This window comes from Acipenser ruthenus, chromosome 5, assembly GCF_902713425.1.
Source record: "Acipenser ruthenus chromosome 5, fAciRut3.2 maternal haplotype, whole genome shotgun sequence".
NCBI classification, from domain to species: domain Eukaryota; kingdom Metazoa; phylum Chordata; class Actinopteri; order Acipenseriformes; family Acipenseridae; genus Acipenser; species Acipenser ruthenus.
This window is the reverse complement of record NC_081193.1, coordinates 84,428,389-84,444,346: the sequence shown is the minus strand read 5'-3', so window position 1 is coordinate 84,444,346 and position 15,958 is coordinate 84,428,389. Positions and strand designations below refer to the sequence as shown.

The 15,958-nt window shown below is 41.6% G+C and overlaps 1 protein-coding gene across 2 annotated transcripts in view; it reads left to right on the top strand.

Moving 5' to 3' along the window:
* The first annotated feature begins 3,202 nt into the window (after positions 1-3,202).
* The window catches only part of LOC117402241 (thrombospondin-2-like), a 34,926-nt gene continuing 22,170 nt past the window's right edge, over positions 3,203-15,958 (top strand). Inside the window, exons 1-7 of one of the 2 annotated variants that reach the window (XM_059024670.1) lie at positions 3,203-3,574; positions 3,954-4,031; positions 4,624-5,180; positions 5,297-5,381; positions 8,180-8,376; positions 9,001-9,141; positions 15,343-15,436. In XM_059024670.1, coding sequence (XP_058880653.1) covers positions 3,959-4,031; positions 4,624-5,180; positions 5,297-5,381; positions 8,180-8,376; positions 9,001-9,141; positions 15,343-15,436 — 1,147 coding nt within the window. In that variant the 5' untranslated portion in view covers positions 3,203-3,574; positions 3,954-3,958. The remainder of the gene's footprint in view (positions 3,575-3,953; positions 4,032-4,623; positions 5,181-5,296; positions 5,382-8,179; positions 8,377-9,000; positions 9,142-15,342; positions 15,437-15,958) is intronic. The other variant, XM_059024671.1, reaches the window with a different exon arrangement.

Sequence of the window (15,958 nt, the reverse complement as noted above, 5' to 3'; positions counted from 1 at the left end):
TTTAATGTCTGGTGATTACATAGGCTTACCACAGTAAACATGCTTGATATTTGTTTCAGTTTCCCATGCATATATTATACTGTACATGAGTTTTACAATGCTTTACTTTTGAGTGATGTATGATGCTTTGATGGGCTTTGCCATGACTTTACCTCACTGCGAGCATTATACAGCGTGTTTAAGTGCATGGCTGTTTGCCACATTCTTCTCAGCCTTCTGTACACCCAACTGAACTTTAATTACATTCCCCAAATACTGCAGAGACACCTGCTTCCTCTTGACCCTTGGAACCTACTTGCTACTTGTCACTTATCAACCAAACAAGCTCGCTATGAATGGCTACAAAGCTCTTGTTATAGCCCTGGAAGCAAAACAGAATGAATTCATTATACTGTCAATTCAATTTAAACATGTAAAGATCACTCAAAAACCAAATGGAGCATGACATCTTTTAAATGTACAACTCAACTTCATATCAGTCTACAATTCAGCAAAAGGTATTTAAGGCAAACAATTGCCAAGTGTTTTTTTTTTTTTTAATTTAGTCGTTGCCAATTATTTTCTCCCAATTTAGAATGGTCAATTATTTTTTAGGCTCAACTCACCGCTACCACCCCTGCACTGACTTTGGAGGGTGAAGACGAACACACGCTGTCCTCCGAAGCGTGTGCTGTCAGCCAACTGCTTTTTTTCACACTGCGGACTCACCATGCAGCCACCCAAGAGCTACAGCGTCAGAGGACAATGCAGCTCTTGGGCAGCTTACAGGCAAGCCCGCAGGTGCCCTGCCAAACTACAGGGGTCGCTGGTGCGCGGTGAGCCGAGGACAACCTAACCCTCCCTCCCCCGGGGCGATGCTCAGCCAATTGTGTGCCACCCCCTAAGAACTCCTGTCCACAGTCGGCTGTGGAATAGCCTGGACTCAAACCGGCGACGTCCAGCCTATAGAGCACATCCTGCACTCCACGCGGAGCGCCTTTACTGGATGCGCCACTCGGGAGCCCATTCAATTGCCAATTGTTATTAGCAAGGTAGATGCACACAACTGATTTCACCTGAAAAGATCATTTAATCTGACACATTCCTTCATTGCTGTTGTGTAGCTATTTAAAGCAATACTTTCTTAAACAATGCTCAAAATGCTTTTTGTAAGAACAAATGTATTCCTTTTTTTAAATAAGTGTATTAAAAGGAAGTATACTAAAATATGAAGCTTCTTATATTTTGTTTGTTAAGAGTATGGTAGAACAGGCCGTGAATTTACTCAGTGTCACTCCTGCTATGCAGAATTCAATCCCAATTAATCAGAGCTACCAGTTCTAAGTTAAATTAAGAATATAAGAATCTGCAACTTGCATTAAGTAAAAGACATTTCAAACAGAAAAATACCCAACTGAGTTGTTCTTTTTGTTCATGAATAACTAAGGTGAAGGCAATGCTTATAGTATTTTTTGGTACACTGCTTATACACTGACAACAATGAACAGCTGTAGCAATGTTGTGTTCTGGATGACCAGGAGTCACAAACACAATGTTACAGTTGAAGGCTGGCAAGTGGAAGAATTTAAACCAGCAGGTTCTGATCTCTCAAATAGGCTCATGTAGTCTGAGCCCAACAACACAAATCCTATAATATAGAACTTAATGATATCAATTGTACATACATGTCTCTTCATCAGTTACAAAAACGTCTGTATAGGTTTGTGTTGTGAAATCATTATCTAAAACAGTGGTTCCCAACCTTGGTCCTGGGGACCCTCTGTGTCTGCTGGTTTTCATTCCAACTGAGCTCTCAATGACTTAACTAGACCCTTCATTGAACTGATACTTTACTTAACTAGACCTTTTTAAATGTTTTCAGCTCTTAAACAGTTGCAGAGTTCAAGTTAGCTATAACATTTTAGAAGTAACTTGGACTGTGCAACTGTTTAAGAGCTGAAAAGAATTACAAAGGTTTATCAGTAGAATTAAGGGTCTAGTTAAGTAATTGAGAGCTCAGTTGGAATGTAAACCAGCAGACACAGGGGGTCCCCAGGACAGGGGTTGGGAACTACTGATCTAAAGTGATGTTACTGATTAGCATACCTTTGCTTCTCCATGTCTCAGTCAGTAAATAAATCTAAAAGTTACTAAAACTGTACCAAATATTAATGACCTAAAAGTAATGCTAATGTGATTATCACGTTTCATTTTTCCATCACTATATTTCTACTGAGTCACTTTTTTTTCGTAAAGGTAGTTCAGGTTTCACAACTACCATACTTGGTAATTTACCTAGACATTCTTTGCATACTAGATTATTTTAATGCTTCTTATCATCTATGGATGTGCCATTGTTCGGAACGGCTGATCTTAAAATCTCCAGGAATGTTTGGTTTTAGCAGCGCGAGTGAAATCTACAACCCCTCCTGTTCTAACACTGACTTGGGAGGCTGCAGTCTGAGCGCCACAAAAGCTAATTCCTTCCAGATTCATACAGACAATGCTGCCAGCAATGAAAAGCAATCCAAAATGTCAAAACCCACTTTAGAAGTCAAATAGAAAATAGAGCAGTTACCTTGGAATCCCAATGTCTCACTATATTTTGATTACTTTTTAAAAACATTCCCAAAAAAACATAGTTTGAAATACCGGTAATCGTTAAACAATCAAACGAGTTTCCTATTATGAACATATTTGATTTAAAAAAGGAAGTCTATATCTTGAAACCAAATGTATTTACGCTACTGTTTGGGGATCAGTTATTTTTATATGCGTTATTTCTAAACCACTTTGGCTCTCCAAATCTAAACTTTAAAACACACAAACAAATACATTAACAAACAAAATAAAACAAATTTAAAATAAGTATTTTTAAGATTGTTTGACACTGGTACCATACCCTCCATCATATTGGACGTAAAAGTTAGACTAATATTTAATTCTTAGCCTTGAGTTTTTTGCAAAATATTTGTATTTAACAAAACTACACTGTATGTTAAATGGAACACAAACTGTGTTGTTCACTGTCAAATAGTGATATGGATTTACTGGTCCGTTCGTGTCTTGACTACCGTTTAATTCTGCATTTTTGAACTGAGTGAAAGCGACTTTTTTGCCTTCCTCTTCTCGCTTTCTCTCTTTGTGTCTCGCTTCAGATGACTCCTCCCTTGAACAGAATCGGGACTGTCTAGTTTAAGTGAGTGGGATCGGCCTGGACGGACAAAGGGGCTGTATTTGGGATTGCCGTCAGGTATATGAGAGCAAATTACTTGATTATGTAATTCCGCTGGAGGAATGTATCCAGACATCTTCGATTTAAAGTGATTGACAGCTCTTGAGAAAAGAGTATAAAAGAGAGAGAAAGCATCTCAAGAACCACTTACACCACAAAGCCTTAACTCGCCTGTAACAAGTGGGCTTCAAGCCTATAGTGTACCTCACGTTTTTAACAGTGAAGTTCTATGTGGGATTTTATTTTTTCCCCGGGCATTTTCAACTTTGATCTTTCATCACTGGACTATTAAAAAAAAACGTTTAGGAAGATTCCAGGGCTGGACTTTTTTTTTTTTTTTTTTTTTTTTTTTTTAACCAGGTGAGTTTATTCATGTGGTTAATTATTTTGTATTTATATCTCATTATTTATTGACTTCCTCAAATCCACTGCAGTGGTTGTTGTAATTGAATCATACCAGAGATGTATCTAATATATTTTTTTATTTATTAATTTCAGTTACAAAGTGGCTAGATATTATTTCAAAGATCATATTGAATAAAAACAAATATCTGTAAACTAATGATCAGTCGTAATTTTACAAAAATATATACATTTTTTTTTTACTGTTAATTTGTTAAACCGGCGGGAAATGTGTACAAAATAACTAAATCATTTAAAATAAAACTAAAGCAAACATATAATTTTCTCGACAAGAACAGGAATATTAGAGTCTGAAAATGTCATTTTCTGTTTGTAGGAGTTATGGTCCACAGGAGGAGACTGTTGTTGCTGCTGTCTGTTTTATTTATTATTTGTGCTTCTGCAAAGGCTCAAGGTAATAGAATTCCTTCAAATAAACACATTTAATGGTTTGAAATGACGGTTGTATGTAAGTCTTTTTCAAATACTGCTGTTGGGAAAATGAAGTTACACATCTTGAAGTTTTTGGTTTTGCATTATTGTACAGTGGGTTCTGATAAGCCAACAGTCCAGCTGGACAGTTACATAGTAAGTATATGTGTTTTAAATAGTCTTTAAGTAGTCCTTTGAACGATCTACCAGTAGGTTACTGTGTTATATGTTGATTACTAAGTATCCCAATGACCAATAAACCTCAGCTGAGTTTTGTGAACCATCAAAGTATAACGGATGACAGTTTTACATGAGAATAGCACTTAATAATTGAACACATATTTCCACCTAAAACTGGAAAACATCTTGACAGTATTTCAATTTGGAAATTCTGCTAAACACAATAGATGTCACAAAAACATGGTTATATTTTGATACGATATTAAAATATTGCCAGACAGGTTCAGCTTCCCCAGGAGTGTTGTAGATAGAAGCTGTTTTTGCTATTGTGCCGGAAGCACAACTAGTAAAGCTATATTTATTTTTAAAAAATATATATATATTGTTGCTTCTAGATGGTGAATTAGAAGATGAGACCGTTTTTGACCTGTTTGAAATCAGTCAAATTCACCGCAAGACTTTGGGGGCAAAGCTGTTTCGTGGCCCAGACCCGGACTCCCCAGCTTACCGCTTCATTCGATTCGACCACTTGCCTCCAGTCCAGCCAGACATTCTCAACCAAATACTCCGACTAATACAGAACAATGAGGGCTTCATCTTCACAGCCACCATGCGCCAAGATAGGGGCTCTCGGGGTACCCTAATAGCTCTTGAAGGACCTGGCCCCACTGAGCGCCAGTTTGAGTTAGTGTCCAATGGCAGGGCGAACACCTTGGATCTGGTTTACTGGGTGGATGGCTCCCAGAACGTTGTATCTTTTGAGGATGTAGACCTGTCGGACTCTCAGTGGAAGAACATCACTCTGCATATCCACGGAGAGAGCGCTAACCTCTACATTGGCTGCAACCACATTGACGGCTTCATATTGGATGAGCCCTTTTATGAGCACCTGAGGTCAGACCGAAGCAAAATGTATGTTGCTAAGGGAGCAGTTCGTGAAAATCACTTCAGGGTAAGAAACATGTTTAAAATCCAAGGCTTCTATTTATATTGTCACATCATGGTAAAAGTACAGTAAAATGATGCACATTATTTTGTTAAACTCATTTTTTAAAATATCCTCTACAGGGTTTGCTGCAGAATGTGCGTTTCATTTTTGACACCTCCGCCGATGATATTCTTCGCAACAAAGGCTGCCAGCTGAGCAAGCCAGGTAAGATATCACTTCCACTACAGAACAATAACAACTGTGTCTGTATTTGACCAACAAGTGGAAAAAATACAAATTACATTGAAATCAAAGAATCAAACAAAATATCCCATTAGAATTAAAGATATACCTTAAACGAATGGTAACCAATACTTCAAATAGTTTTTGTATGTCTTCTGTTTTACAGTAAATCTGTTAATGTACCAGAAATGATTTTTGCTTTGGATATTTTTTTCCAGAGGGCTCACCTATAGTTTATTATCAAACACAGAGTTTCCTGCTCCCTGTGTTGCAAGTGTTTCATAGAAAACAGGTTTTAAAGTATTGGTTCAAGGGGAAGCACCGTTAGCAACACTATTCATGTTTCTGAGACTGACATTTGTCACTGTGTGATCACACCGACTAATAGATGACACTTTAGTAAATGGTTTATTTTAAATTTATATCCAAAAAAACTTTTTGAGAGCACACTGAATGATATTATAGCTATAAGCATTTCATGGGTAACCAACAATTCCAGATGTCAAGAGCTATGCTCAAGGAATGTGAACCCTAGTTCCTTTGTTGAACAGTCTGAAGACAATCTTCCTCCTTGCTAGCTGAACTCTGGTCATAACAAGCACATTAGTGGTTTCTGGTGCTGAGAAATGCTGGTAGTTACTGTCCTGCTTGATTGACACAGATGAAACTGTGATTTACAGTTTGCTCACTGCAGAAGATCATTGAAATATGGTCAGAGTGCAAGGCATTCATCTTTATGATTGTGAGTTGAAAATTGTCTAGTTCTTCTAATTTGGACAAACTTCAGTTTTAGCAGACAGTAATGACACTATGGCATTGGAACATTATGAGGACTACTCAATTGCTGTGTCTTTTTTTGATATTGTAATTAATGCATGCGTTGGGTATTCAGCAGAGGTAAAGATACAGAATAATTGGAATTAGATCGAAACGCTGCCTTTTAAGGTGTGAATGATTACATTTAATCGTAATAGGACTGTTTTTTATACTTGTACATAACTGCAGGTTGAATATAGGAGATATTATTATTATACAGGAGATGTATTTCAAGCTGGTAAATAGGATACACTACAAAAAACAAAATAGTCTTTGTACACATAATGGCAATAATACCCTCATCAGTGGACGTTAGCTATAAGGTAATTTGGTCTTTTTTGTGCCATGATGCCAAGAATGTGACCATTTTACGTATACAGAACTTTACTGTAAGTGTAAGTAAAATGTTACGTCAATGACTATAAATATATGATGTAGTCATTTCCCTCATCAGGGAATTCTTTTTTCTGCATGGCTAAAATCTCGATTAGTGTACACTCAACAATTAGCTCATAAGTAGGATCTCCAGCAGAGTGTTCTGGGACACACCAGCGCTGTCAGTCCTCCTTTCTCGCAGCGGTTTGGGTTGTGCAGTCTTGTTTGTAACAATAATGAACCAGCACCCTTGTACAGATGCCCCCGCAAACGGTATTTCCTTTGGGGTCAAGCCATCTCTCCTGGTTGCTTGCCAGATGGTCATAGGTTTTGGATCCAAATGTAGTGCTGTAACACAGACAGTAAAAGGAAAAAATGTCTTGACATATGCACCAAATCCTTTAGTTGGCACTAGGACTTTGTAACAGTTCAATTATAATTGTTTCTTTATGTATGTTCTGCTATACTCGCTCTCATTAATGCCTTTAAATACAATGAAATATGCACTGAAATCTTAAGGGTTGATTTCCTACCTCAAAAGTAATGGAGAATTTTAAAAACAGATGATCACCTCAAAATCATATCATCTAAAGGTTTACATCACCAATATTATGTGCAATATTTTCCCAGATCATCTGACATAAAGTACTGGTCTAATGGTAGTACTCATTTATAGTGTCTGCTTGCTCAGATGGTTTAAACAAAATCTAAGTAATAATCTGTAAAGTACCTGTAACTTCCACACCTGCTGAAATATTATACATTTTCTTTTCATAAGCAGGGCATTAAAAAAAAAAAGTTGCTTCTCGCATGATATTAAAATTGTTTGATAGTGTTATTTATTTTTAGTTAACACGTTTATATCTATTTAAAGATATGTGGTACTCATTACCCATTTGATTTTACAAACAAACAGAACTATTCCAATCATTTTTCAAATATCACATACACCTTTCATATAGATTTGCATGCAATATTACAATGATGGTGCTCATTTGCACTTCTGTGACACTTCTTTGAGGTGGCATAGTGCTCCCTCTCTTGTTATTTCTATACAGTATACTGTAAATGTTTTGGGGTTAAAAGGAACACTTTTAAACTTGTAGGAATAACAGTAAAAGTGTGCTGTTGAGCTTTTTAGAACAGCATATAGAGTAGCTGCGGTGGGTGAAAGAGCAATTGTATATTTACCGGAAAAGTTGAAGTAACAGCTTTACCAGGGGAGCTGAAGATTTATTGCTGCAGTTTGATTCTTATTGCTCTCAGGGGAGCTGCTTGTGGAGAAATCTCCGTACAGTACACTTCAAGGGTCTCAGAGTGCTTCTGGTTGGCGGCTTTTATACCATTCTTTTTGAAATATTTGGCTGCCATCTTTCTCTCTGCGGAGCAGTTATGACACATGGACATCTTTCATGAAAAGGATGTGCAGCTTTTTTTGACTAGGCTTCGGAATCAGTGCAAAAGTGCCCTCTGGCAAATACCCCAGTTGGTGTACTTGTATTTGACTACTTACTGTAGTCCCATGTGTTAATCTATCTAACCATGCAAGAAACATTTTCAAAAGCAGGTTTCTTTGGGTTTTTTTTCAGATGAAATGAATACAGTCAGTGAAAGCACAGAGATGGTTGACGTCAGTCCAGCCATAACCACCAATATCATTGGTCATAAGACGGATAAGGTTAATGATTTCTGTGACCACTCATGTGAAGAGTTTGGAAGAATGTTTCAGGAACTTCAAGGACTGCGTGTTGTTGTTAGCAACCTCATTGATGGGCTACAGAAAGTGGTGAGTGTATAAGATCCAGTAAGTCTACAGATCTAAATGTAATAGGCGAGTAAGTAGTAAATAAGTTATATTAGCCTGTGATGTGGTCTTTTATAGCTGCTATGTTAATGGTCTTAATGGCAATAATTGACTTCCTGACTGAGCCTATAGCATACATATTGAAATACTTCATCTTGGTCCATTATAAAGCAAAACAGTGTAAAAAATAAACAATCCTGGGAAAAACATATTCTTGAATTCTATGATGGTGTAATCCAGAGGTCTCCAGCACTGATCCTGGAGGGCTGGTGTCCCACCTGGTTTTTGTTCTAACTGTACAATAAATTAATTAATTGGGCCAATTAAGCTTCTAATAAGCACTGCCCTCCAGGACCAGGGTTGGAGACCCCTGGTGTAAGCTGTTGATTGGTTAGGTGCCATTGGGCTTCGGAAATCCTTTATTTCAGGGGTCTCCAATCCTGGTCCTGGAGGGCTGGTGTCCCACCTGGCTTATGTTCTAACTTTACCCTAAATTAATTAATTGGGCAAATTAAGCTTCTAATAAGCACTGCCCTCCAGGACCAGGATTGGAGACCCCTGCTTTATTTGGATTTTATGGGCTGACTCCTGTTATTTCTCTTTCAGTCAGAGGAGAATGAGATCTTGCGCGTTATGCTGGAAACAAACAAAAACATCAGTGAGAAAGACATGTGCTGGCAAGATGGCCGCTTGTTTGAAGACAATGAGGACTGGATTGTGGACAGCTGTACTAAATGTACCTGCACGGTGAGGCAGCATTCATTTATCAGGTCTTTACAGCACACAATACATATATACGCTTACATTCAGTGAATACTAAACTGTACAAGGTAATAGGTCTTCAGCAGTCTTGGTTAAGCCTGTATTTCACTTGCAGGGTACACAGCATTACATAATGTTGACCAGAACTAGGTTTATTCATTTAATAATAATAATAATAATAATAATAATAATAATAATAATAATAATAATAATAATAATAATAATATCTCAAAGCGCTTTACAGGTAAAATAAAAACAATTAACACATATTAAAACAACAACAGACTACAAAAAAAGCCAATCAATAAAAATAAGTCTTTAGACCAGATTTAAAAGCCTCGATAGCCTCACAGTCCTTCAAATGTCCTGGCAAATCATTTCAGAGATGAGGGGCCACAGAACAAAAGGCCCGATCGCCCATCGTGCGCAGCCGAGTCCTAGGTACAATTAGTTTGGCACTGCTGGCGGATCTTAGATTTCGCAAGGGCACATAGTGACAAAGCATATCCTTCAAGGAAGCTGGACCCAAGCCATGTAAACACTTGAAAGTAAGCAGCATAATCTTGTAATCAATTCTGTATTTAACCAGTAACCAGTGAAGAGATGCTAAGATTGGTGATATATGGCTGTGCTTTCTTGTTTTTTGTTAGCAGCCGTGCAGCACTATGTTGTATGTATTGCAGCCTTTGAATTGATTTTTTAGAAACTCCAGCAAGCAAAGAATTACAATAGTCCAATCTAGATGAGATGAAGGCATGTATTAACTTCTCTGCATCAGGCAATGATAAGGATGATCTCAGGCGTGCAATGTTTTGCAAATGTAAAAAGGACACTTTGCAAGTATTCTTGATGTGAGCCTCAAAAAACTGTGTTGAGTCTAACCTCACACCTAAGTTTGTCACTTCAGGGGTTGGATTGATCTCACTTCCATCAATTAACAACCTGAAATTATCAACTATACTAACCTAGTGAGGAATACCCACTAACATGACCACTGTCTCGATACAGTTTAATTGCAAGACATTTTTCTGCATCTAAAGTTTTATATCAGTCAAACAATTAAGCACAGAAACATCAGGTTGAGTCTGGAGATAGATTTGGGTGTCATCAGCATAGCAATAATATTGAATTGCATAACGACTGATTATTTGACCAAGAGGGAACATATAAATATTGAATAGAACCAGTCCCAGAACAGAACCCTGGGGAACACCAGACGTAACAGAACTGATATGAGAGTTCTAACCACCGAAGGTGACAAAATGTTTTCGATTGGACAGATAGGTAGTAAACCTCTTAAGTACCAGAAAGACCAAATATGTCCTTTTTAACAATGTAAAAGAATATCATGGTTGATGGTATCAAAGGCAGCACTAAAGTCCAACAGAACAAGAATAGATGGAGAACATGACTCTGCGGCCATCAGTAAATCATTTAACACTTTAACTAATGCATTTATGCATGGCAGTACATTTTATGTGATAGATCACCACCGGTAATTCAAAATATCCACCACAGATCAATGAATCCAGGTATGTGTATGCATCCACAGATGTTGCAGCTGATGCCTCCAAATGTTATTGCATTAATGAAACCAATAGTGCTAATGGAGGACTTCTGTCTTTAAGATGACCTTGAAGACACAACATTTCCAAAGAGACACTGAAGTTGGTTTAATATTGATCAATGACAACAGGTCACAGCTGAATTCAGAAAACTCAAAAGCCAGATCATCGCAAGGTTACAATGAGGTGATGTGACAGGCAATGCCTGGAAACATTGTCAGATGATCATACTGTCTGCAAGTAGTCTGTAAGTAGCTGTTAGCTGTCAGTAGTGTTTTCTGTGTTTCTGAAAAATCTGTAGTGCTGCACATTCATGCATGAACATAGTCTGTGGAGAACACCCCAGTCAAGCAAACTCGGGGTGTCAACTCAAGTCAACAAAGTTTAATGAAAGAAGTGTAAACCAGGTATTAAGCTAATTCACATCAATAATCTTCCCACCCATTGTTTTATACCACTTGGTGTTTTGGTGACTGTGCCCTTTATAACATGAATGGAACATTTTATTTGATAAATTATGTCTTAAGAAGTTGATATTGTAGCCAAGTAAAGACCCGTACAGCTGCAGAGCATAACACAGATCAGGTCACTCAACACAGTGGGGCGAGACGGGGGGGTCACACCAAATGACTCGCACACACCTGACGGTAACACATCACACTTACCCCAGACGGGCCAGAACGGTGGTACACACAAGAGGAAACAATAACACAAGGGTTACCATCCAAAAAGGAGAATAGAACACTCCAACTGGAGCGGTAGAAAGTCCACTCGCGTATGAGTGTCCCCGCATAGTGGCGCTGACAGGAACAAAGGAGCTGCAACGTGAGTGTTGCCAGTTCCCCAAGTCGAGCAGTCTGACAGGATCCTCTTGACAAAGGAGAGGGCGATAAGTCCGCCCCCAAGCAGTGTGGTGGGCTTCCACCCGGGGAGACTGGCTGCTCGGAGGACTCGGTGAGGAAATGGAGGTAGGCAGATCGTCAGGAAGCTGCTGGACAGAAGGTAGCCCAGAACTTCTGGGGCAAGCCGGGTGGCAACCTCGTGGCACTCTGCAGCTTTGGGCTGAACCCCCTTCTCCTCCAGGGGCAGTAGACCTAGACCAGGTCACCTCCTCAAAACTCCCATCCTCCCGCTCAGACGTCATACATCCGTTTCTGGCCATGTACTCCAGTCTGGGGAAGCTCGGGATCTCTGTCTGCTGTGGGGCCTCGAACACCAGCTCCACGGGGGGTTTGGAGTTCGCAGCCAAAAACATCAGTGCGGCGGGAGTGCAGCCTGTGGATTCCTGGGTCGCCGTCTGGTAGGACATGGGTATGAGCGGTAAGTGGAGGTCCCAGTCTCTCTGGGGGCTGGAGGTCAAGATTGCCAGCTGCGTCACCAGGGTCTGGTTCACAAGCCCGTTACTGGGGGTGGAGTGACCTTCTGCAACACCTTGGACTTGAAATTCCGCCCTTGGTCGCGATGCAGTTCCTCTGGCAGACGAAACGGGCGAACATCCCCTCCAACAGTGCGTCAGCACAGGTGGAAGCACTCTGGTCTGGTAGGGCTTCAGGTCACTTGGTGAAATAATCCATCGCAACCAGAATGAATCAGTTCCCCCTCTCGATCCTGGGGAAAGGGTCCATCACTCCCACTCTCCATAGGACCCCCCACTTGGAAGGGTTGCAGCAGGGAGTGGCTGCGATCCAGCGACCCTTCCTGGCAGTGCAAGTGTCACACTGGCAGCAGGGTGACCATGTCGGCCTGGCAGCGGCCCTAATAGAACTGGGATCTGAGGCAAGCCAGTGTCTTGGCGATGCCAAAGTGTCCGATGCCTGGGCCGCTGTGAACGGCTTGCAGCACAATATCCCTCAGTCTCCAATGGTCTCGGGACAGGCCTTTCCTGGGGCGAGGCAGGAGAGCTCCTCCTGGAGGGCCACTTGTCCTTTGGGCTTCTTGAAAGAGAGGAGCCACTGGAGCAAGGTGTTGTTGGTTTGCAGCTTGAAGCAGTGACAGTAGAGATAGGGGCTGAATTGTTTGACCTCCCAGATAACGCAATAGTTGTGCTCCGCTTTTCCCAATGTCTTACTATAGAAGGCAACAACCGGCGATGTAGGGCGGTGCATAATGCTCCAAAGTCAGCTCTCGACCGGATGGTCAATTCTTATCCCTGCCAAATACATGTAGTGCAGCCTCTCTCTGCTCCGCTCGTTTGCACCCTTAAACAGCACCCAGACGCGTTCCCAGTCCGGTCCATCCTGGGACAGGACCGCACAGATGCTGATGTTGCTGGTGTCTGTGTCCAGGATGAAGTCCTTCTGGGGATGCAAAAAAGGCCTAGGTCAGCGTGCCCCACACGGTTTAATGCCTCCTGGCAATCCTCGCTCCAGTGGAACCGGAGCCCTTTTTCCGTAAGTTGATGCAGCGGTCTTGCAATACAAGAAGTCCTGCACGAACTGCCTGTAATAGGACACCATGCCGACAAAATAGTGGACCTGAGGCATGGAGCTGGGAGTGGGCCACTCCCACACCGTGTTGACCTTGGCCGGGTTAGTGGACACCCAATGGACCCCGATGATCGGGCCAAGCAACGCCGTCTCCCACCATAATAAATTACATTTGCCAGGGTGCTGCTTCAACCGGGCGTGTCAAATGCGGAGGAAGACTGACCTCAGGTGGGCTATGGCTCATTGGAAGGTGGGGGCGTGCACCATAAGGTCATCAAGGTAGACCACACAAGCTGTCTGTGGAACATCTGCCACCACCCGCTCCATTAGGCGTTCGAAGGTGGCCGAGGCATTGCGAATAGCATGACCATAAATTGCCACGTTCCTTGTCCAATGGAGAAACCAGTCTTCGGGTGTGTGTCTGGGAACAGCTCCACCTGCCAGTAGCTGCTTCTCAAGTCGAGGGAGCTGAACCATGACAAGCTGGATCTGGGGATGTGGATAGGAATCTTTGCAATAGTTGCAAAAGATGTCCCGGAACAACCAAGAGAAGTGCAGCTGCTGTTGCTCTTCGACAGTTAGCTCGTCTCAGTGCCGCCGCCAGAGCTCTTCAATGGCATCTTTCAAGTCTGGAATGGGTGCGTGGTTGCCCCTAGGATCTTCCAGGTTCCAACTTCCATCGCTGGCTTGGTAAGGTCAAGTTGCGCTTCGAGTCTCTGGAGTAAATCCATCCCAAGGATACATTGATCCCTAATCGCTGAGAGCCAGAATAGGTGATTCAGAAGGCAGTCCCCTACTTGGATGTGGATGGTCTGCTTGCCACAGATCGGGGCCAGTTGGTATCTGTGGTGCTGTGGGCTGCCAGTCGCTGGGGCTCACCAGGCTGACGGTGGACCCAGTATCTATCAGTGCCTGGAGCGGCAAGCAGTTGATGGAGCCCATCATATAAAGGCTTCACCCTTGTCCCAGTCATCCCACTACTGCAAGCAAGTTTCGGTTGTAAGAGGCTGTTTCAGAGGGGTTGGTGACTTCTGCTTCATGCTGAGCCATTGTCGTTTCCCGATGGCTGCTGAGTGGGGTGGCTGTGCCGGGAGCATATGGAGTCGGGGTCTCCCAGTTTATTTATTGTTCTGCTGCCATGCCCATGGGTGGAACAATTCCTTCTGGGTGGTCAGCTCGACAGTGAGGACAGCATGCTCCTTGGTCTGAGTGCTGCTGTCGGGGTTTGATGTAAGCTCTGCACTGCGGACAATATGCAGGGTTTGGTGACAGCACAACTGGGCTTCTTCCATCTCTTCCACTTGCTCAAGCACCTGGCCCAGGCTGGTGGGTCGTGCCAGGCAGACGTGGAGAAGGAGGTCACTGGGTGTGTGTGTCTGCCAGGATAGGTACTCGATGTCTCCAGCTAGGGCTCCCAGTTTTTCCCCTGGCTCCCGGTTCCGGGTGTACAGTTGATCTATCAGTTCATGTTCGGTCTTCTCCCGAACCGGCGATGTAGGGCGGTGCATAATGCTCCAAAGTCAGCTCTCGACCGGATGGTCAATTCCTATCCCTGCCAAATACATGTAGTGCAGCCTCACTCTGCTCCGCTCGTTTGCACCCTTAAACAGCACCCAGACACAACAAATGCACGTTTAAAGCACTTTTATGCACGTTTATTAAACACAAAATCAACCTAAACAAAACAAAAGCCTATCTCAACGTAGAGACCTAGACTAAACACAGCTTAACCTAGACTAAACACAGCTTAACTAGGGGCGTCCCAACAAAAACACTAACTTTTAACTATACTGGACAGCTGAGCTGTTTACCGGTCACACACATTTACTTCAGGTACACACACACAATACCTTCTTCTCTATACACACAAAGTATTTCTCCTTGTAACCATCTCCTGGCAGTCCTTTCTCTCTAATGGAGCTTCAAGCTCTCTTTTTATACTTTGTGGCTGTTCCCAGTTAACACCAATTATTTTATTTGGGAACAGCCACATGTATTTGGCAGGGATGGGAATTAACCCCACCCCTGCCAACTACTACCAAAACACATATAAATTCCACTTTATTTACAGTCATAGCTTTTCTGTGACCCTCTGTGTTGTAAATTAAAAAGGTAAATATTTATGTAATATAAGTTATATAATTAAAAAGGCATAATTAAATGGTACTATAAATATGCATGTTTTCTTTGAACAGGCTTCCAAAACAGTTTGTCGCCAGATCACCTGCCCAGCTGTGTCTTGTGCAAGTCCATCCTTCATCGAAGGTGAATGCTGCCCAGTGTGCCTGCGTAAGTACAATCAGATGTGTCACTGTGTTGTTATTCTTAATGCCTAACCATTCATAGTGGCCACCAAAGTTAGATTTCTATTATAGTAATCTCATCAGAACATTTGAGTGCTTTGAGTTGGATTCTGTTTTGGCGTCCATCCCTGAAGGTTGAAGAACTACAAACAGACAAATATCAGAGGCTTGAAATATGATCAGACATGACCTCACCTTATTGTAGTGTTAGAGGACACGGTACATCCAATCCATTAGAATATGGCATACGGTAAAAATAACATCCAATGGTCTTTTTTTTAATAGTATATAATGCACTACTTCAAAACATAAATAACTATAATACAATAAACTATTTACATAACATATTTATTTAGCCTACATACCTGGCAGCTTTCTAACCTGTACAGTCCACACACAATACACGCTTCTCCACTTTCCCTGAGCATTTACTGCACACTGCCCTTCCACAACCGGCACAGACAGCCAAAGTTTTGTTGTTGCATTTTGCAACCTGGCATGGTTTCCT